At 40.0% G+C, this 21,798-nt stretch overlaps 2 protein-coding genes across 4 annotated transcripts in view; both read right to left on the bottom strand.

The window, feature by feature from the left end:
* Nucleotides 1-21,798, bottom strand: part of LOC109912174 (serine/threonine-protein kinase 32B-like) — an 860,354-nt gene that overhangs the window by 418,800 nt on the left and 419,756 nt on the right. The gene's annotated exons all lie outside the window — the stretch shown is intronic.
* The window catches only part of LOC109911296 (eukaryotic peptide chain release factor subunit 1), a 59,454-nt gene that overhangs the window by 18,092 nt on the left and 19,564 nt on the right, over nucleotides 1-21,798 (bottom strand). For all 3 annotated transcript variants that reach the window (XM_048603660.1, XM_020510586.2, XM_048603662.1), the window contains 3 exons: nucleotides 14,407-14,582; nucleotides 11,185-11,324; nucleotides 9,398-9,536 (listed from right to left, as the gene is read on the bottom strand). In XM_048603660.1, coding sequence (XP_048459617.1) covers nucleotides 9,398-9,536; nucleotides 11,185-11,324; nucleotides 14,407-14,582 — 455 coding nt within the window. The remainder of the gene's footprint in view (nucleotides 1-9,397; nucleotides 9,537-11,184; nucleotides 11,325-14,406; nucleotides 14,583-21,798) is intronic.

Raw genomic sequence — 21,798 nt, 5'->3', positions numbered from 1 at the left:
TTACAAAACTCTCCAGATATGTAAGAAAACATCCTAACAAGTGGAGTTACGCATAGGTCAAGTCAGAATCTGAGCAGCATTTTAGGTGGGATCCTTAGCCAGTTCCACTGTATAATATCAGCAATTTGTTTTCTTCAAGCTACTGTCATTTAATTTCTTCAGGCTTCCTGCCCATTAGAGAACTTCACTTTTGCTCATGGCTCTTTTCTCCACTTTTTTCCCCCCTCTCAGTATTTGCTTAAAACTCATTACATCTCTTACCTTTTCTCAATTCTGAGGCAAAAACCATCAGATAAAACAGTAACTCATTCTTTCTACACAAATGCTGCCTAACCAGTTGTATATTTCCAGTCTTTTATATTTTTATTTTAGAGTTCCAACATCTCCAGTATTTTGTTTTTGGCATTTTGTGAAAATGCTCTCAAACAATGAAAAAACAGTGTACTCACATGCGGATTCCCCATATGCAAACTCATACACACAAAAAAAGTTATAATATTGTTGAATTGGTCTGGTTGTTTTAGAGATCAATCATTATAAATTACACATGGCAAGAACTATCCTAATAAATATACAGATGAAAACCTGAACAGTTGGCCAGTCAACCACTCAAGTTTCCTCTAGCACTGACTTTGATAACCTCTGATTTATATCTTTATTGCATTTTACCTAAATGGTTTCACAGTTCTCAATGTCCATGCCTAAAGAAAAAAAATCAAATCTGTGTTTTAAAATTATATAGGTGTGATTGTGGATACTGTGTGAGAGCACGTGCAAGCACAGGACACAGTGTGGACGAGAAAGGCAGAATGCATTGAGAGAGAGAGAGATTGCATTGAGTGAGAGTGAGAGAGAGAGAGAGATAGCACGAGAGCGAGACAGACATAGTGGAGAAAAGAGGGATTTCCAAATCCCTTCTGAAGTGTTTGCTGACATTATATAATTCAAAGGTTGTATGGCTCTTGTGGCACAGTGGTCTTTGTTTGAGTTCATGCCCCACCTGCTCTACACATGTTGAAACCTGTCTGCACAGATTGATTAAAAATACCTATGATTCGAAGGTTGCACTCCTTTAATCTAGACTCCACCACCAGCGGAAATAATTTCTCTCCACTGACCCTTTCCACTATATTTAGGTCCTTACTTATTGAATATGTTTATTTCTATGAATCTGTGCTGGATGTCCATCCAAAGCCAACGTAACAGCCTGAAGAATAGGATCCTGAGAGCAGCTAAAGAGGAAGTATTTGCCGCTAATGAAAGTTGGAATAGTGCCACAACATCCAGAAGTCATGTGTGTCAAAAACTGAAGTCACAATGCATCTCAGTGGCCGAAGAGAAACCTCCAATGACGGTCTCAGAGAGCCACATCTGAGTGGCAGGGAACTGTACTTCATTTTTGACTCATTGCCCACAACTAGCACTGGATTTAACACTGATTTATTTACAGTCAGTATCAGCAGGTGCAGAGACTGCACACGGACATAGCCACAAGTTCAGCTCTCTGTTTAACAATACGGTTTGGATATAAATTAATGCACAAATTGGTAGGGAATCAAGGTGAATGGTTGATAAGTAATTAATTTTAGTTGTTTAAATTTGTGAGGTGCTTTTAAAGTTTTATTTACAGAAATTAGTTAATAATAAAAAAAATCTTTGTTCTCTGTTGTTATTTGTGAAAACTTTAAATGAAAACAGTTTGTATGTGAAAAGTTTAGTTAAAAAAGGGTTCACACTTCAGTGTGCAGGGCTGAATGAACACAGCAGGCCAAGCAGCATCATAGGGTCTAGGCCCGAAACGTCAGCCTCTCTGCTCCTAAGATGCTGCTTGGCCTGCTGTGTTCATCCAGCCCTGCACCTTGTTGTCTCGGATTCTCCAGCATCTGCAGTTCCTACTATCTCTCTCACACTTCAGTGTGTTTGGTTTGCAGGCCTCACTGCAAATACTCTCATTGGTAGACCATGCTGCAGCAAGCAGTTGAAATTCCCACTGCAGACAATTTACCCAATTAGCATGAATTTCTCAGCCCAGTCAGCAGTCATCATCGCTGCTAGACAACTGACCGTAAGATCTGGGCTATTGTTCTTAAGATGTGATGCCCAGAAAGGAACAGTGCTCCAGACGAGGCCTAACCAAAGGTCTGAACAATTATTTCTTCTGCTTTGATTTGCAAACCTCAAAATAACAAAAATCCATTATTATACCTACCCTTCCATGAGCTTTTAGTGAGCTCTGTACTTGTATTCCTGAACCTTTCAAATCACTACCAGTTCCCACTTCTTCTCATTTAGAAAATATTCTAGTCTTGAATTGAAAAACAGATGACCTAACATTTCTAACGCAATTCTGTCCACTCAATGACAACATCCAGCTCTCATCTAAATCATCTAACAAACATATATACCATTCACCACTAGTTACATCCTACCAATGAGTATAATCAACGATCCTGAATTTTTGCATCCTTCCTAACAAATTCCCAATCCAAGCCAACAGGTTGCCTCCAATAGCATTTGCATTGTTTTTGCATTCACATTTGTGGAATCCTCTTGAATGCCTTCTGAAAGGCACATCATTAATCGTCAATCCTTTATCTGCCATATTTCTTACCTTCAAGAAATTCAGTTTTGTTTATTAGACATTCCCTTCACAAATCCATGCTGGTTTTCAATGACCAGCTCCAAAACACCTATAATTTCTCAGTTTCTCCTTCCTACTCTTTCGTAATAAAGTGTCATCGATTTACTTAGCCAGGTGAGTATCTAATGTGCACAGTGACCAACTGTCTCCACACCAAATTGAGAAATTGAGAAATTGACAGAAGTAATTTCTGTTGACCTTGTATAGAGATCATATACACTACACCCATTTTACTCAAGTCCAGAAACCTGGCAGCATCAAGGCTTAAAGTTTCCCAAATATCCAGTGCACAGCATACTCTTGCAATTCAACCAATTAATCTCTTCACAGAATACCGATAGTAATACTGCTGCTTGTTCAACCAAGAACAGCCTAAACATTACGGCAAATTGGGGGGGGGGTGCGAAGAGAGAGAAAAAACAACATTCAGTGGCCATTATCTAACAAGCAAGTTGACTGGAAAATATGCAGGAACATAGAATTGCTGAATCTAGAAACCAAGTTGTAAACTTAACCACCATTGCTGGCCTATTTACAATCTTTTAGCGTCAAGCAGGTCAAGTTGAAGCTAACTTGAGCCCAAGTAGAATGCATTTGTCTGCCTCACCCAAGAGCACATTAGTTGGTCAGTAAACACCGATAATCTTTTGAGTTCAGTCTTTCCTAGGCAAACAGCAGATAATAGTGGCTCTGAGCAAGCGTCATAGACATTAGCAGAACTCACTATAATATGTGAGTGTATAGTTACAAAGGTGTGAATGCACATCATTCAGACCAACTGACAACAATGAAACATCATTTGCTGCTTGCCTGTGAATCTGGGCGTACTCAGCGAGCTATCTTTGCAAATTGGCAGCCAGAATTTCTCCAGTTCTAAGTGAAGTAGGTGGAATATCTATACACAGTACCTTGCAAAGTGCCAGGTAGTTAACTCCCTGCTCCATAAACACAGAAACTGAGTTAGACCAACCCTCACCTAACATTCACCCCAAACCAGTAACCATGCATCTTCTGCACACCTCTAATCATGAAAGTTAACTGAATAAATCTTTCCCTTTATTTCCTAAGAACATTTAAAAAATAATTTCTTGCATTGCTGGCATTACATTAAAATAGAAGCAAAGCAATAACAAAAGACAACTGGATGTCAATCTGTTTCTCTATATAAATACGGACATAAAGGCACAAATTCTCAGCAAAACCCCTAACTGCAGTGCCTAAAGATTTTACCTTCGCAGCATTTTTTTTTTAGAAACACAATGTAGTTCTAAAAGCCCAGTTCCCATTCATTGTCTGGCACTTCACAGTACGTACCAAAAGCAATCCATCTTGGTACTTTCATTTAAAATATATATGGGCTAAAAACGGCCCTTTTCAAACCACAAAGTTCCCACTAACAAACCAGCTGTAATAAAAAAAAAGGAGTAAATCCCCGGGCTTTGTGAACTGGCTGTTGGGTCTCATGTAAAACAACTGATCTTCCCCTATTACAAAATGAACAAACAAACAAAAGAAATGGTTTTGTATCAATACATTCAACTTACAATACCAAGCCGTGTATTGACACACAGATGTCAGGCAAAGTACAGAAACAGTAAATGTCCGTGATTATGGAGCTAAGAAAGAATTAAATCAGTTCAAACCAAAAAAAAAAACGTGGATGCTCTAAATCAGAAACAAAAACAGAAATTCCTGGAAAAGTTCAGTAAGCCTGGCAGCATCTGTGGACAGAAATCAGAATTAGTGTTTCGGGTCGAGGACCCTTCCTCAGAATTAAACCAGTTCCACCTATTTGGACCTTCTATAAAGCGACTTAATGAATACTCAATGATAGTTTCAGATACATTAACCAGTTTAACAAACAACACACTATGCAGAAAGTATTGTTCATTCAAGCTTTGGTCCTGTTGTATTAGGTTAGCTAATCTGAAATAAAGTTGCTTCATTTTGATATCAGAAATCTCAGATAAACTGAGTGAGGGAAAATTCTTCTGATCTTCACCTAATGACTTCAGTTGCAAACTGAATGCAAGCCAACGGGAGATGGGGCTTGGGTTTGGCTGCATTGCTTCACCCTTTCTCTAGAATGTGGTCATTACTGGCAAAGCCAGCGTTTGTTGCTGATTCCTAATTTCCTCTGAACTGAGGGGCTTGCTCAGCCATTTCAGAGGGCTGTTAAGAGTCATTACATTGCTGTGGGTATGGAGTGACATGCAAGGCTGACCAGATAAGGACAGCAAGTCAGACCAGATTAGGACAGGAAATTTCTTTTCCTCATGGACATTAAGGAATCAGATTGGATTTTATGACAATTGATGATGGTTGTCAGGTCACAGTCACCATTATCAAGACTAAATTTATAATTCCAGATTTATTTATTGAATTTAAATTCCACCAGCTACGGTGGGCACAGCCTCAGAGTGAAAGGTAGATTCTTTGGAACTGAGATGAGGAGGAATTTCTTAGTCAGAGAATGGTGAATCTGTGGAACTCATTGCCCCAGAGGGCTGCAATGGCCAAGTCATTGAGTGCACTTAAGACAGAAATAGATAGGTTCTTGACTAGGAAGGGAATCAAGGGTTACATGGAGAAGGCGGGAGAATAGGGTTGAAAAGCATATCAGCCATGAACTAACGGCAGGGCACAGCTGATGGGCTCAATGGCTGATACGACCATATTTTATGATCCCTAGACTGTTAGGCCAGATTAGCCATTGAGGTAATAACAAGACAACAGGCCATCTTATGGTATTTTGCAATGACAAAGGAATAATTCGTAATGTAGTTGTAAGATACCTTGGGGATAAGCAACCATAACATAATAGAATTCATCATCAAGACAAAGTGTATGGTAGTTGTCTCCAAGACTACTGTCCTGAATCTTTTGGGAAACTACAATGGTAATGACGTGAGAGTTGGCTACGATTGATTAGAAAATGTTACTGAAAGGAATGACAGTGGATAGGCAATGGCAAGCATTCAAAAAGCAAATGGGTTAACTACAAGAATTGTTTATTCCTGTCTGATGCAAGAGCGTGAAGAGGACAGTGCCAAACTATGGCTTACAAGGGATGCAAGAACAGGCATAAAAATTGGCAAGAAAAAACAAAAGACCTGAGGATTGAGAACAGTTTAGAAGTCAACAAAGGATTGATTAAGAAGGGCAAAATAGGGTATCAGAGCTAAGTTTACAGGAACAGAACAGTTGACTGTGAAAGTTAGAAATGGGATGAGAAAAAGATTGGTGAAAGCTGATGTACGTCCCTTTCAGTCAGAAACTGGGGAATTTATAATGAGGAACAAAAACAGGGCGTCAAACTAAACTCATACCTTGCTTGGGTCGTCACAAAGGAGGATACAAATAACATACCAGAAATTATGGAGAATACTGAGTTTAGTGAGAGGAAGGAACTGTAGCAAATCTGTATTAGCAGAGAAGTGGTGATGGAGAAACTGATGGGATTGAAGGCTGATAAATCCCCATGGCCTGATAATCTACATTCCAGAGTACTTAGGAGTGGCCCTAGAAATAGTGGTTGCATTGGTGGTCACCTTTCAACTCTGGAACAGTTCTTACAGACTGAAGGGTAGCTAATATAACCCAACTATTTAAAAAAGGGAGGCAGAGCGAAAACAGGGAATTATTGACCAGTGAGTCTGACATTGGTAGTGGGGAAGATACTAGAGTCTATTAGCAAGGATTTTATAGCACATCACTTAGAAAATAGTGGTAGAATCAGACACAGTCACATGGATTTACTAAAAAAAGGGGGGAAAATCATGCTTAACAAATTCTTCAAGGATGTAACTAGTACATTCAAATCGGGGGGGAGCAAGTGGATGTAGTTTATACGGAAGGCTTTCAACAAAGTCTGATATAACAGGTTAATGTGTAAAATTAAAGCACATGGGGTTGGGGGTAGTGCATTGAGATGGATAGAAAATTGGTTAGCAGACAGGAAGAAACATTAGGATCATTATTTGAATGGCAGCCAGTGACTAGTGGTACTGCAGGCATCAGTTCTAGGATCCCAGCTATTCACAACAGACCTTAATGAAGATGAGGGAACTAAATGTAATATCTCAAAATTTGCAGATGACACAAAGCTGGATGGAAGGGTGAGCTGTGAGGAGGATACAAAATGTTGCAATATAATTTGGACAGGCTGAATGAGTGGGCAAAGACACGGCAGATGCAGTAAAATGCAGCTAAATTGAGGTTATCCATTCAGGTAGCAAAATTAGAAAGACAGATTAATATTCCACTGGCTGTAAATTGAGAGAGGAGAATGTTCAAAGAGACCTGGGTGCTCTCGTGCACCAGTCTTTGAAAGCAAGGTTGCAGGTGCAGCAAGCAATAAAGGCGACAAACTGAACATTGGCCTTCATAGCAACAGGATTCAAGTACAGGCACAAGGATGTCTTGCTGCAATTATATGGGGCATTGGTGAGGCCACGTGTGGAATACTGCGTGCACTTTTGCATTTTCTGAGGAGGGATGTTCTTGCTATAAAGGTAGTGCAGCAAAGGGTTATTGAATTGATTCCAGGGATAGCAAGTCCAACGTATGAGGAGGAATTCAGTCAATTAGGATTGTATTCACTGCAGTTTAGAAGAATGAGGATGGATCTTATAGAAAATTATAAAATTCTAATAGGACTAGACAGGTTAGTTGCTGGGAGCATGTTTCCTATGGTGGGGGATGCCAGAACTAGAGGTCACATGTAAAGAATTGGAGGTAAACCTTTTAGGACGGAGATGAGGAGAAATTTCTTGTCACCAGAGAGTGGTGAGCTATAAAATTCACTATCAAAAAAAGTGGTGAAGGCCAAAACATTGTGTTTTCAAGAAGGAATTAGACATAGTTCTTCTGGCTAAATGGATCAAGAACATAAGAACATAAGAACTAGGAGCAGGAGTAGGCCGTCTGGCCCTTCGAGCCTGCTCCGCCATTCAATAAGATCATGGTTGATCCTTTTATGGACTCAGATGCACTTACCCGCGTTCTCACCGTATCCCTTAATATTGTTCAAAAAAAATCTACCTTTTTTTAAAAACATTTACTGAAGTAGCGTCAACTACTTCACTGGGCAAGGAATTCCACAGATTAACAACCCTCTGGGTGAAGAAATTCCTTCTCAGTTCAGTCCTAAATCTGCTCCGTCTAATCTTGAGGCTATGCCCTCTTCTCCTAGTTTCACCTGCCAGTGGAAACATCCTCTCTACTTCTATCTTATCTATTCCCTTCATAATTTTATATGTTTCTATAAGATCCCCCCTCAATCTTCTGAATTCCAATGAATATAATCCCAATCTACTCAGTCTCTCCTCATAAGCCAACCCCCTCAACTCCGGAATCAACCTAGTGAACCTCCTTTGCACCCCCTCCAGTGCCAGTACATCCTTTCTCAAGTAAGGAGACCAAAACTGCACACAGTACTCCAGGTGTGGGCTCACCAGCACCTTGTACAGCTGCAACATAACCTCTCTGCTTTTTATTTCAATCCCTTTAGCAATGAAGGACAAAATTCCATTTGCCTTCCTAATTACTTGTTGTACCTGCAGACCTACCTACCCAGGTCCCTCTGCATAGCAGCATGCTGCAACTTTTTACCATTCAAGTAATAATCCTTTTTACTATTACTCCTACCAAAATGTATGACTTCACATTTATTTACATTGTATTCCATCTGCCAGACCATTGCCCACTCACTCAATGTATCTACGTTCCTCTGCAAAGTTTCACAGTCCTCTGCACACTTTGCTCTGCCACTCATCTTAGTGTCATCTGCAAACTTTGACACCCTACACGTGGTCCCCAACTCCAAATCATCTATATAAATTGTAAATAATTGCGGTCCCAACACCGATCCCTGAGGCACACCACTAGTCACTGACTGCCAGCTAGAATAGCACTCATTTATCCCCACTCTTTGCTTCCTGTTAGTCAACCAATCCTCTATCCATGCTAATACTTTACCCTTAATTACACACATCCTTATCTTATGCAGTAGCCTCTTGTGCGGCACCTTGTCAAAGGCCTTTTGGAAATCTAGGTACACCACATCCACTGGGTCCCCATTGTCCACCTTGCTCGTAATGTCTTCATAGAATTCCAAAAGATTTGTCAAGCATGACCTGCCCTTCATGAACCCATGCTGCGTCTGCCCAACAGGACAATTTCTATCAAGATGCCTTGCTATTTCTTCCTTGATAATAGACTCAAGCATCTTCCCCACTACCGAGGTTAAGCTAACCGGTCTATAATTCCCCATCTTTTGTCTACTTCCCTTTTTAAACAGTGGCGTCACATTTGCTGTTTTCCAATCTGCTGGGACTGCCCCAGAGTCCAGCGAATTTTGGAAAATTACCGCCAGTGCACCTGCTATTTCTCCCGCCATCTCTTTTAGTACCCTGGGATGCATTCCATCAGGGCAAGGGATGCAGGGGAGGAAGGGATTAGGCCATTCTGCTCAATGATCAGCCATGATCATATTGATTGGCAGAGGAGGCTAGAAGGTCAAACAGCACTTTACTGTTCAATGGTCTAGTCCAGATACGTGTTCACTACAGCAGAATATACCTCTGGTTACAGTACTCGGTTAAATTCAAATGCCACTGGGGTCAGTACTGAAATGGTGGCAATGGAAACAATTCAGTTAACTTAAAATGCACAAGAGACACAAAAGTACTGAGAGTCATTCAGCTGCTCTCTATCTGATGCTAGATCCTTTAGGTATCATCACTGCCTCCTTACCGTGCTTCTTTGGTAGATCCACAGTGAACTTGTGTAGTACCTCCCGTGTGTTTCCCTGGAGCGTACCGAACAAAGCTCCAGTACCATCAATTACGATAAACCCAAATTTGCTGTCGTCAGACAATAGCGCAGTAAGAGCCTTTCAAGAGAAGTACAAGTCCATGAAAGCAATTACAACATTCAGCATCCACTGGACAAGCTCAAAGCCCAAATGATTATGAATAACTTACTCATCCAGGGCCAGAAAGTCTGCTGAAGTGAAAAAGACAAGCTGCCCCAGGTCTGAGTACTCGGGTCTCAGCTAACAAGTGGTGTCACCTGTCACTCAGCAGTCTGGCAGAACTGTTCAAATCCCATTTAGCAAAATTGCACAAAACCTAGTCTACACACCCAGTACAGTACTGAATGAATGTTGCATTATCGGAGGTGCGTTCTTTCAGCTGACACATCAGACAGTGAACTTGTCAGCCCTCTCAACTGACCATAGAAAAATTATTGCAAAAGCTGGAGCACTCCCTTAGAAACCTACACTACATAAAGGAACACAGGAACTCCAGTATTCAATAAGATCTTGGCTGACCTGTAGCCTAACTGTCTTTGGCCCATATCCCTTTCTACAGTTGCTTGGCAAAAATGCATCGAGCTCAGATTTAAAATGAACAACTGATCCTACATCAATTGCTGTTCGTGGAAGAGTGTTCTAAACATCTACCACCCTTTGTGTGTAGAAGTGCTTCCTAACATCTTTCCTCAACGATCTGGCCCTAATTCTCAGACTATGCCCCGTAGTTCTAGAGGTCACAACCAACGGAAATAGTTTATCATTATTTCTCTGTCTTTTCCTGTTAATATCTTGAAAATTTTGATCAGATCTTCCTTAACCTTCAAAATTCGAGAGAAAACAGGCCTAATTTGCGTAACCTCTCCTCATAACTTATCCCTGATCATTCTTGTACACCTACACTGTATTCCCTCCAAGACCAATCCATCCTTCCTAAGGTGTGGTGCCTAGATCTTCTCTCAGTACTCCAAGTGGGGTCTAATCAGAGATTTGTATAACTGCAGCATAACTTCTGCATACTCGTACCCCAGTCCTCCAGATTTCAAGGCCAGCATTCCATTAGTTTTCTTGATTATTTTCTGCACCTGTTCATGGCATTTTAAAGGTCTATGCACCTAAACCCCCAAGCTTCTTTGGATAGCATTTTGTTCACAGCTAAAAGTGTCACCATCACTTGGTTGTTTGTTAGATTGTGTGCAAATAGGCTGTTACTTTTCTTACAATACAATAGTTAAGTCACTTTAAACTGGTTTCAATGCCTGCAAATTACTTGAGGGAGTCTAACATTGTGAAAGTTGTGATGTAAAAGTAATTGTTTCTTTCTACCAAAGGAAGAAAAGGGCACAGGCTACTTACTTTACTGAAAATCTAGGAATTCCCTGGCAAGAGAAACTCCACAAATAGCTGAAGTGGGGATGAAGCAACCGAACAATCAGGTAAACGAGGTGAAAATCAACCAACTGAAATGAGGAAGAGGGAGACGAGGTACTTGGGCTAAATGGCCCTTTTTAGCCCTGAATCAAGCCTTGCTGGAGCAACCCACTTGCTAGAGCATCTAATTCGGGGACAAACTAGGAATCAAACCAGAGATCCTCTGGTCTGTACAGCTTAGCTATGTGTTGCCTTTTGCACTAGGCTACTGGCGATAGCTTAAAAAATAAACAGTAGCAAATTGCAAATATATGAGAACTGGCACCACAAGGTAAACATACCAAAGGTTACTTACCTCTGTATGAAATTTATTGTCACAGAGATATAGGGATGTGTTAATTGGTTTGAAGGGCTCAAAATCAATGTTAACTTTCTTTTCTTTGCCTTCTTCTGTTACAATTGTTCCACAGTAGACAACCAAACCATTAGGTGGTACTACAAGAGGAGAGCAAAATTTAATATTAATGTTTAAAGTAAACAGACCAACCCAAGTAATATCTTTAATTGTTCAAATAAAAAGAAAATCAAAAAACAGTTCTGTAGTCTATCTTCAAATGCTAATACTGACAAAATGATTCTGTTCTACTTGAAACTACCACTGTAAATAATATTGGCAAAACAATACTTAAAGGGTGTGCGTCAAGAATGGGAATTGGACTCCAACCTCTGAACTGCCCAACTCTCAAGCAGCATAACTATAACGATGATCTGGTGCTGCTAACACAGTTTTAATGTCAGTGCCAATATAATATCTTTGTAATTTTAATTCATGAACTCAAGTCACCCTGCGGCCCATCGTTTCACAAGTAAAATTAAGTACTTCTGCCAAGTATTTACAGAACAGCAAAAACATTCCTCACAGAAAATCTAAATTTATCAGAACCTGGAGCCAAGTTGTGACTTTATTATGTGCCATGGATTTCTCAATAAACCTCTCTCGCATAATCTCGTAAGATTGCTGTGAAGTCTGGGTTTCTCACAAGTTGCTTCATTTTCAAAGAACACATTAAATTACCAACTGTTAAACCCCTGATCAGTATTGCTAACTCAAGTACAAGCTCCCCATCTTTACACCAGGTTAGAAGTAGAAATGAAAATAAGTCAGTCGCTAACCCTGTCACGACTGCACACTGCACAGTGTTTTCCATTTAATTGCTGGCTGGGTCAAATCAGGTTGTAACTGTCTGTCCTAACAGAAACCTGGTTTCTGGTTAACAGAATTGCTATGCGGTGCAAGATCCTAAAGCTGCAGATGACATTTTCCCAACCCTAAACCCACCCCTAATAATGCTTGCATGTTTTCTACTAAACAGCATTCATCATTGTTAATGGCATTAAATACTGCATTCTTGTTAAAAATACAATAACACAATCTGTATGAGCAATTGCAGCATGATTGTTACAAGTAGTTAGAAATCTTCCCACAGTGTACAATGATTCTATATCTGGATACTGTTCATTGTAGTTTGTCTTCTGATTTATGACAGTTGGGTTTGGCATTACCACAGAATGGAGCCTGCAGTTATACTTTTGAATATGTATCCCTATTCAAGTGGGCAGAAAATGAAATGTCAATCATTTATTGAGTTCACTGAGTTTTTTTAATGCCGAAACTGCATTCACATTAAACTATACTAGTTACCAGAACAGGATAGTGTCTGGATCCCGGTAGCTTTCTGATATAAACCATTCTCATAACAGAGTTGTCCAAAAGTTTCACATGGGGAGATGACAGTTTCAATTTTTTTTTAAATATTTGGGGTTTGCTGATGAGCAAATTTCAAAACGAGAGGGCAGTAAGACACATCAGTAAACTTTTAAAATTCAAAAGCAATAAAAAGAGTAATCAATAAACTTACCATAGCCCGTTTTGCCTTTTAACCATCTCAGCTAGGAATCAGAGAGATTAGACAGCGCACGAGTGAGAGCATGGGACAGGGAATGAGCAAGCAAAAGAGAGCACGAGCAAGAGCTCCCAAGTCCTAGTCATAAGGGAAGGTAATGGGGATTAGGACGAGTTAATCACTGGGTTTGAATAACACGGTCGTTGCACTTGCTCTGGAACTATACAAAAATTGAAGTTGAGAGCCTTGGATTTCCTCTCCCAGCGTCCTTGGTGGACCTTTTTTTTTTAAAATGAAGAAGGGGAAGGTAGATTGTATGTCTGGCTCAGTCAGTCTCAGGGATCTGACACACACTCAGCCCCTTCTCACCTGTGCAGGGCCACACCCTCGCCCTCCTTCCCCCCACACCAGTCATCAGGTCTTCTTTTGCAAGTCAAAAATTTTTTTAAGCAATGTTAAATACAGGGAATCAGTGCAAAGTTTACCTTCCAATGACACGTAACTGTTTCTTTTCTGTTGAGAATGTTAATTCAGCCTTCATTTGATTGTATTTAATTCTATTCCTGCTTTCAAAAAGGGGTGCGTTGATCTCAAGAATCTTTGAGTTTGTTTTTATAACCATGGGTATAAAGCCACAATTAAACTGTGGGGCTAAGACATGTTAGAGATTAAATCAGCTACTTCTCTTTCACATTTTAGGGGGAAGGAAAAAATCAACATGATTTTCTACCAAATCTTCTGATTTAAGAGCTTGTCTCTTGATTATGAATCTGCGTATCTGTGGACATTTACCTACATTCAAATTGACAAAAATTTCAAGTATGCATTATGTTCACTTAATCACATTTAAAAACAGGCTTGGTGTATAGGCATTAAATTTTCACAGAACACACTAAGATCTTAGTGGCACCACAATATTGCCTCATGCTTTGTAGATCTCATTTGCAAGGTACTCACAAGAGATGCAATCACATTAACAGTTTAAGAGAACAGTAAATATTTTCTCAAAATAGTTTCTTTCCCTTAACTATTATCAGGGATAACTGATAATAACACAATCTGTATGAGCAATTGCAGCATGATCGTTACGAGTAGTTAGAAATCTTCCCACAGCGTACAATGATTCTATATCTTGATACTGTTCGTTGTAGAATTACTCCAGTTTGTCTTCTGATTTATGACAATGGGGTTTGGGTGTGTTACAAAAATAGGTCAATTTACTTTATCCACCAACTTATTTTTCATGTGATTCAACTTGCCTCTTAGAGCCTTGTGTTTTATGGGCTCCACAGTTCATTCCTGTCTAGCACTTTTGGTTTCTCCACTAAACAATGTCTTATTTGCTTTTCGCCATTCCCTTTCATACACTGCTTCCTTGCTGGTTTTAATCATCTTGATTTCACTCCCTCTGTTAAAACTTAATTCTTTAACAAATCATGGTCTTAGCTTGGATCTTTCACTGAACACTGAACAAGTTAGGAATGCTGATTTCAACTTCATTGCTCTTGCCAATTAAATGAAACTCAGTACATGATCAACAGATCAGGCCAGTTACACTTTGCACACTGTGTCAAAGGTCAGAAGGTTTAAATAACTTCTAGCACAAGACAGTTAGCCCATCACAAAATACCCACTAAACCTTAAGAGAAACTGTAGATATCAAGCAGACTGACCTTTATTGTATAGTTTAAGACGCTGCTGCACAGATGTAATGGCCCCCAGCACAGACAGACGGTTTACTCGAGATTTAATGTTTGAAGCAGTGCCAAACTCATCCGCCAACATTTTTGCAACTCGTGAGATCTGGTCTTTGGGAGGAATGATGAGCGAAATCATACTGGTGCCATTCCTAAGGAAAAAGAACAAGCATTCACTAATACTGAAATGACAGAAACAATCTTTGATATATTGGGGCTCAGTTGGTGACTTCCTGGCATGAACCTTGGCAAAAGCACTTATGAAGTTCTGTAAATGCTTGAATCATATCAGCCAGGTTTAAAAAGGATTGAGCTCAACATTTCTGTCTTGTTAGATAAATCTTAAAAATCACAAAATCTGTATCTGCTAAGATATGCTTTCATTCATAGTTACTGACCTTAACATCAGGTAAGCCTCCTGACCTCAAGGTTCCATGACATACACCCTAGCTCAGATTTGAACATAGAGAAAGCTGGCATTCACAGTAAAAAAAAACTACAAAGCATTTGGTGAAGTGGCAGCTGTGGTGAAGTGGTCCCAAGGTGCAAGCATGGTGGTGGAAAGCCATGTTCATTATAATTCCCTGTTAAGTTAACAAAAGTCCAAAGTGCACAGCCTGAGCAGCAAGATTCCCAGCTGAAAACACCCTGGCCCACAAAAACAGCCTACAGCAGCAACTTTCAAGCCCAGCTCTTTCCAAACAGCCAATTACTTTGCACCAACGGTGACATCACGAAACAGTCCAACAAGAGGAGAAATTGAAGACTCATTTGCCTGCTACAAAAGATCTAAAATTGACTGCATCAGAGGTTTATTGTGTAAAACAGCTACTGGCAAAGCTAAGTGGGCTAAATCACTTACTTGTCAGACACTTGATCCTATGATACAATCTCCCACTACGTACTGCTGTCATGCCCCGATCTACCCAACAATGGAGTACTGATGATGTACCTTCCTAAGGCACCACTCAAGTAGCTTCCTGTACCAGCACACACTGAAGCTCCCAATTTCCACAGGGGAAAAAAATCATCCTCTTCAAAGACCAGCACCAGATGACAGCTAACAAAGTACTTGCACAATTCATAAATAAAGTTTCAAAAGAACCCACACGCATGCCTGAAATCCCATAGTTCCTACTGGAACACATTGTATCAGCAAAACCGAGGACAGGCTCACCTCACCATAACATGCCCCAGCTGAATGCAAGCATAACTAAGTGCAACCTGGTAATGGACCCAAATGGTGCATGGTTGGTTGACATCAGGGAAAACTACATCATAAACATATTTTTAAAATTCATCCACAGGATTTGAGCATTGCAGGCTCAGCCTGCATTTACCGGCTATCCCTGATTGTCCCTAAGATGGTGGTGGTGGTGGTGGTGAGCCACTACACTGAACCACTATACTCCACATGTATGCGTACCACAGGTTCAGCTGGGAAGACAATTCCAGGATTTTGTCCCAGTGACAGAGCTCCAAGTCAGTACTGCATTTGGCTCAAGAGGGGAACTTTCAGATCGTAGTATCCCAATGACCTTCCCTTCCACGGTTTGAAGATGCTGTCAAAGGAGCCTTGCCAAGTTACTGCACTGCATCTCGAATACATTGCAGAGTGCTACTACTGTACACCAATGGCAGAGGGGATTAGTGTTTAAAGTGGTGGATGGGGTGCCATTTCTTCTTCATAATGTGGCTGTATTGTGGGATCTTACTGTTATAATTTGGCTGGCACATTTCATTTCATAAATTTCTGAAGTATTCCATTGATTGTAAAGTTCTTTAAAGATGCCCTGAGGTTGTGAAAGGTGCTATATAAATTTAAGACCTTTCATGTGCATACAGCTTAACATTTATAATGATTAAGCACATTTTCAATACATGCAGCTCATAAATTGACACCTAAATTCAGTAAAATTGGGATGATTGAGCAATCAAAAACGAAAGGCTTTCGCAATAGGTGCTTTTGCTATTGTTCTGCAGACTCTTCCACCTTACATTTGTAACAATGGAGCACTACAGTTGGTATAGAGATGAGATAGTGAAACTTCTTCAAAGAATAACATCACAGGCTACTTTCCAGAATGATCATCAAATGTCAATCTCAACCACAACAGGCTGAACACCTGCTTGCTGCAAAAATAATCGAACACCATTTTTCAGTTTTGTGCAGTGATAAACAATCTACATCCTACAGCTTAGCCTCTGTAATGGCTATCAGATAGTACTTATTCATTTATACTGATAATACCAGTTCATCATCCAGATGTCACATACATTCAGATACAGAGCCTCTAGTTTTGTCCTTTCATATTACTGTAAATTGGATAAACCTAGATAGTACTCTTAGATGTGTACTGTCTTTTATGTCACTATATGTTACCCTTTCCCATATTAAAACGTCTCTTACCTAATCTCTACTCTTCAATTTATGACAGCTTACCAAATTTGAAGCCTTGCCTACACTATTTAATCCAAAGCTTTCGCTACTTTCTTAATAATATGGCTCACTAGAACACTGGCCACAGCATAATTCAAGCAGAGGCCGACCTAATGGTATAAATCCAACTTTCTCCAGAATTGATGCCAGTTCCAAATGAGCCAGAGGTCATTTTATTCTCCCACTCCAATCTTTTAGCCCCTATTCTGTTCTGCCTCTTCAGTTAAATATCCCAGTTAGCCAATACTAATTTTCACTGCTCTAACTGAAACAACCTCAAATTTTAAAGACTTTTAAAAAAAACTTTTACTGACACTTGAATCTGCACCGAACCCACTAAGTCAATATCCATTACATACTATACACAGCATCTAAATTGTTGCCTTATGAAACTGACTGACAGTCAGGATTTTAGTGATCAAACTCTTGTGACACTGACAGTAATTGAATAGCCTATCACCAGTTACTGGTCAGACTGATATGAAGAGCAGCCTCTGAGGACAAGTTATAAGAAAACAACTAGTGAGTCACCAGGCAAAGGCAAACCATTCCTACTGACGCTGGATTTTTGAAAGTAAAGTTACTTTCACAACAGAAATGCCTATCAACCAAGGCTGGAAGCTCTGTGAGAAAACTTAAAAATTATGAAATTTTTCTACCTGTTAACAATGGGTCAGTACAAAAAAAATGTGAACAACTGAATTCTTCACAAAAGGAAGATTCAGGGTTCAAATCCAGTTCTGTAATTGTTTTTTTGCAAAGAATAGCACTGTATCCTACCACAATGTGACAAAGAAGACACACAGCAAACAAAGCATACAGTTGTTTGTTTTAAAAACACACATACTCAAACACTGTGGTGTCATGAAGCTTTAGTGATCAGCTGGTCTTCAAACATAAGGGGATGCCAAGACTCTCAACCTTGACCAACATCATGGTCAGAAAACAACCAGAGAGCTGAGAATCTCTCATTTCAAATTTCTGGAGTCATAGGCTGAACTGAACACACATTCAAAAACTGCAAGTGAGCAGTCTTTGGCAACATTTCATCAAATTTAAAGTAATTATATGAATCTCCTCAATAGTGTCTGTTTTTTAACCAATGAAACCATGTACAGAACAGAATTTCACTGATTCAATCTTGAACATATTGATCACTGTTTTTAGGACAGGGGGTAGAAATCTGATGACTGCAGTTAGGTAGAGCTAGCAAGGGGAGTGAATTAAAACAAACAGCTTGTCTTCAACATTACCAATAATTTTGGCAGACGTCTGTTTCTTCTTTCTCGGAATATCGGTACCAGTCATTAGGCCAGCACTTATTGGTCATACTTTACACCATAAAATAGCAAACGCATTTTCTGGACTCCAATATGGAAAGCAATCACTTGAGTAAATAATGGTAGGTACTATCTCCCCATGCACCGAACGAGAGAAAGAGAGAGAGGGAGAGTGAGCAAGCGAAATCAATCAGGTCAAATGTGTCACTCAAAAATTTAAAGAAATAGGCAATATGGAGCCTTAAATCAAACAAATGGTTGAATGACAAAAATCAGCTACTGATGTTATTTAAATGCCTTTCTATAGTGACCCTGATTAAGAGGGTTTCAGTGCTTTCTGCTATAGTATTCTCAGTGTAAAACAATAGCTACAATAAATTGAACTCTTTAGTTCAATGATCCAATGCTTCCAGCAACATGGGAACTTAAAAGCAGTATTTCTCGGTCCCATGGACTAACATAGCCTCCAGCATAACTCAGTCAAATCCTCATCATACATGAACCCAGGACACAATGAGGTTAGCACAACCAAGACAGAACCCATTGCCCCTACAATATTGAGCATCACCAAGAGCGAGATACAATAAAGTTAAGAAACCCTGCAATGGTGTCCTATTCCAACCCACCCAACAAAGTCAAATTAAATCCCAAAAGTAGTGCAAAAATGACTGACCATTTAACAATCTGCTTCATATCGTAATAGGATTTCAGAGTACATAGCTTTAGACCACACTCGTCTGCAAAGATGCAAAATGTTGAAGGCCAATTTCTGGGATATCTGCATCTTCTAAAAACTGAACAGCAAAAACATATTAGACCTGTTTAACAGATGTAGTTAAGTCCCCACGAGCACCATTATGTGGGCCCATTCAATAGGTCTAGCAGCATCTGTGGACAGAGAAACAAAGTTAACATTTCAAATCCGGTAGGAGTCTTCTTCAGAAAAGAAGAGTCATACCAGACTTAAAATGTTAATTCCTTTTCCTCACTCAACAGATACAGCGATACCTCAGTTTCTCCAGCATCCTGTCTGTCTCAGATTTCCAGCCTGCACAGTATTTTGCTTTTATAACAATTCTGTCGTTGGGTGAGCTCTCATTAATGTCAGATTTTTCTCCTACTCATACTGGACAGCAGCCTAAGCTTTTGGTAAATTGAAACTGCGATTTTCCAAACATCGTGGCACTCAAGGAAAGATCCGTACAAGCCAGCAATGACAAGAACTCATGGTTGCACTATACACTTGAAACTAGTCCCAAAAAAGCTGACAACTGCACCAGCAGAGTACATTTGGCTTTGTACCCAATGTGACCCAGTGCAAGTAATGTTTCACAAGCTCTAATAAGAGTGGAGGTTTGGGAGCTTAGGGGCCTAAATAATCTGGAAACTTGAATTCAAAATCATCAGGGGAGCCACGGAATTTAAATTCAACTGCTTATAAATAATTTTGGGAACTAAAATAAAACTAGTGTTGTCAATGACAATCATGAAACTACTGCATTGTTGTAAAAGTTCACTGGGTTCTTCACAGGTGGAAATCTGCAGGCCCTACCCAGTCTGGCAAATGAGGATCTCTAGATCCATAATTTTGTCATTAACTATTAACTGCGCTGTGAAATGGCACAACAGACTATTTGTTTGTACTCAAATGCTACAAAAAAAACCAATAACAAACCCAACTAACCATCCTGCATTGAGCAAGGGATCAGCTACGACAATGCCACACCAAGCCCAGTCAACCACGGAGGGACCACTTGCCTAACATTTGGACTTGCGCAAAATCAGCAAAGCGTTCCAAAGACTCGTTCAGCAGCGAAGTGATCACTGACCTCTCAGGATACATTTACCATCTGGAAGGACAAGGGCAGTAGGTACATGAAAAAACCAATTATCTGCACATTCCCCTCCAAATCTCATCATCCTAGCTTGAAATAAATTGCCATTACTGCATCATTACTGGGTCAAATCTTGTACTTCACTATGTAACAGCATGTGGGAGTATCCTCACCAGACAGGCCTCATTGATTTCCCTCCCTGTCACCTCAATGACAATGATGGTGCTATCAACTGTTTATTTTACATGGCTTCCAATAAATTACTGTTTTAAGTAGTCTTATGGTAATAGAACATTCTCAACACTGAATTTCACAAAACTGCCTCAATGCATCGTACTAAAACTTAACCAGCATCATGCAGGGGGTATATTCAGCAAACTCAGTCCATCAGGTTGTCAAAGGAGGTCACATTTAATGCAGCCAATTACAGTCCTATCAGTCTACTTTATCATCAGCACAGTGACAGAAGTGAGTGATCACTTAGTGCTAACAAGCAGCATTTGCTTAGGAACTAATGACTCATCCAGAATTAGAAACATAGGAAGAAGTGCAAGCATTTCAGCCCCTAGAGCCTGTTCCACCATTCCACAAGATCACAGCTGATCTGTGGTCTAACTCCGCAAACCTGCCTTTGGCCAATATCCCTCACCACCTTTACTTAACAAAAAAATCTCAGATTTAAAATTAATAACAGATCAAGCAGCAACTACCATTGGTAGAAGAGAGTTCCAAATCTCTACCATCCTTTGCAATGTGGAAGAGCTTCCTGTCATCTCAGATCTGCTTCACTCTAATTTTTAGACTAAGCCCCCTAGTCCTAGAACCTCCAACCAGTGGAAATAGTTTGTCATCTCCCCTGTCCTGTCAATATCCTGAAAACTTTAACTTGGGTTCTAACAGATCACTCATTTCCCAATCCCATTCTAACATTGAACTGAACAAGCACAAAACAGCTGCATTCCAGAGTAATCCGCAAGTGACTTCAGCATTTCACAGAGTATAGCATCAATGAACCCTAACAAATTTCAAGATGATGGGAATCAAAACAATACCTGTCCAACAGCTAGTGTTATATCTGGCACAAAAGAAAGACAGTAAGATTGTTCAAACTCAATCATGTCAGCTGGGACTTCACTGCAGCTTCACTGGGTTAATGTCCTGTGTCCAGACACATTGTTTCATCAATAGAATTTTCCCTCCATTCTAGTATCAGAAGTGGAGGCATCCATTGATGATTGTGTTCCATTTCTCAGATAATAAGGCAGCCTGTGTCAATGGACAACATTCATCATCCTCTCCAAGCGGCAGAATCCAGCCACCTTGACATTCAGTGCCATCACTATCACCAAATCCCCAACATCCAAGAATAACAATTCAACAGAAAGCAAACTGGACTAGCAATATAAATAATATGGCTACAAGAACTGGTTGGAAACATGACAACCTATGACAAGTAACGTACCTTACTCTCCACTGTCTGTTCACCATTTAAAGTCACAAGTCATCAGTGTAATGGAACATTTTCCCCTTGCCTGCATGAATGCAGCTCAAACACTAAAACAACTCAACATCACCCAGGAGAATGCACAGCCCATATGCCAACTTCAACACTCATTTCCTTCGCCAAAGGTGCAGAGAAGCAGCAGTGTCCATCACTGAAAACATGCAATGCAGCAACTCACTAAGGTTACATCAACAGTACCTTCCAAACACACATCATCTGTCATTTGAGGGTCAGCAGAAGCATAGAAACATCACCACAACAATGACCCTTCAAGTCACTCTGACTGGCAGCTATATCACTATTCCTGAA

The sequence above is a fragment of the Rhincodon typus genome, chromosome 12 (assembly GCF_021869965.1).
Source record: "Rhincodon typus isolate 14 chromosome 12, sRhiTyp1.1, whole genome shotgun sequence".
NCBI classification, from domain to species: Eukaryota; Metazoa; Chordata; class Chondrichthyes; order Orectolobiformes; family Rhincodontidae; genus Rhincodon; species Rhincodon typus.
This window is presented reverse-complemented; position numbering and strand designations above follow the sequence as displayed.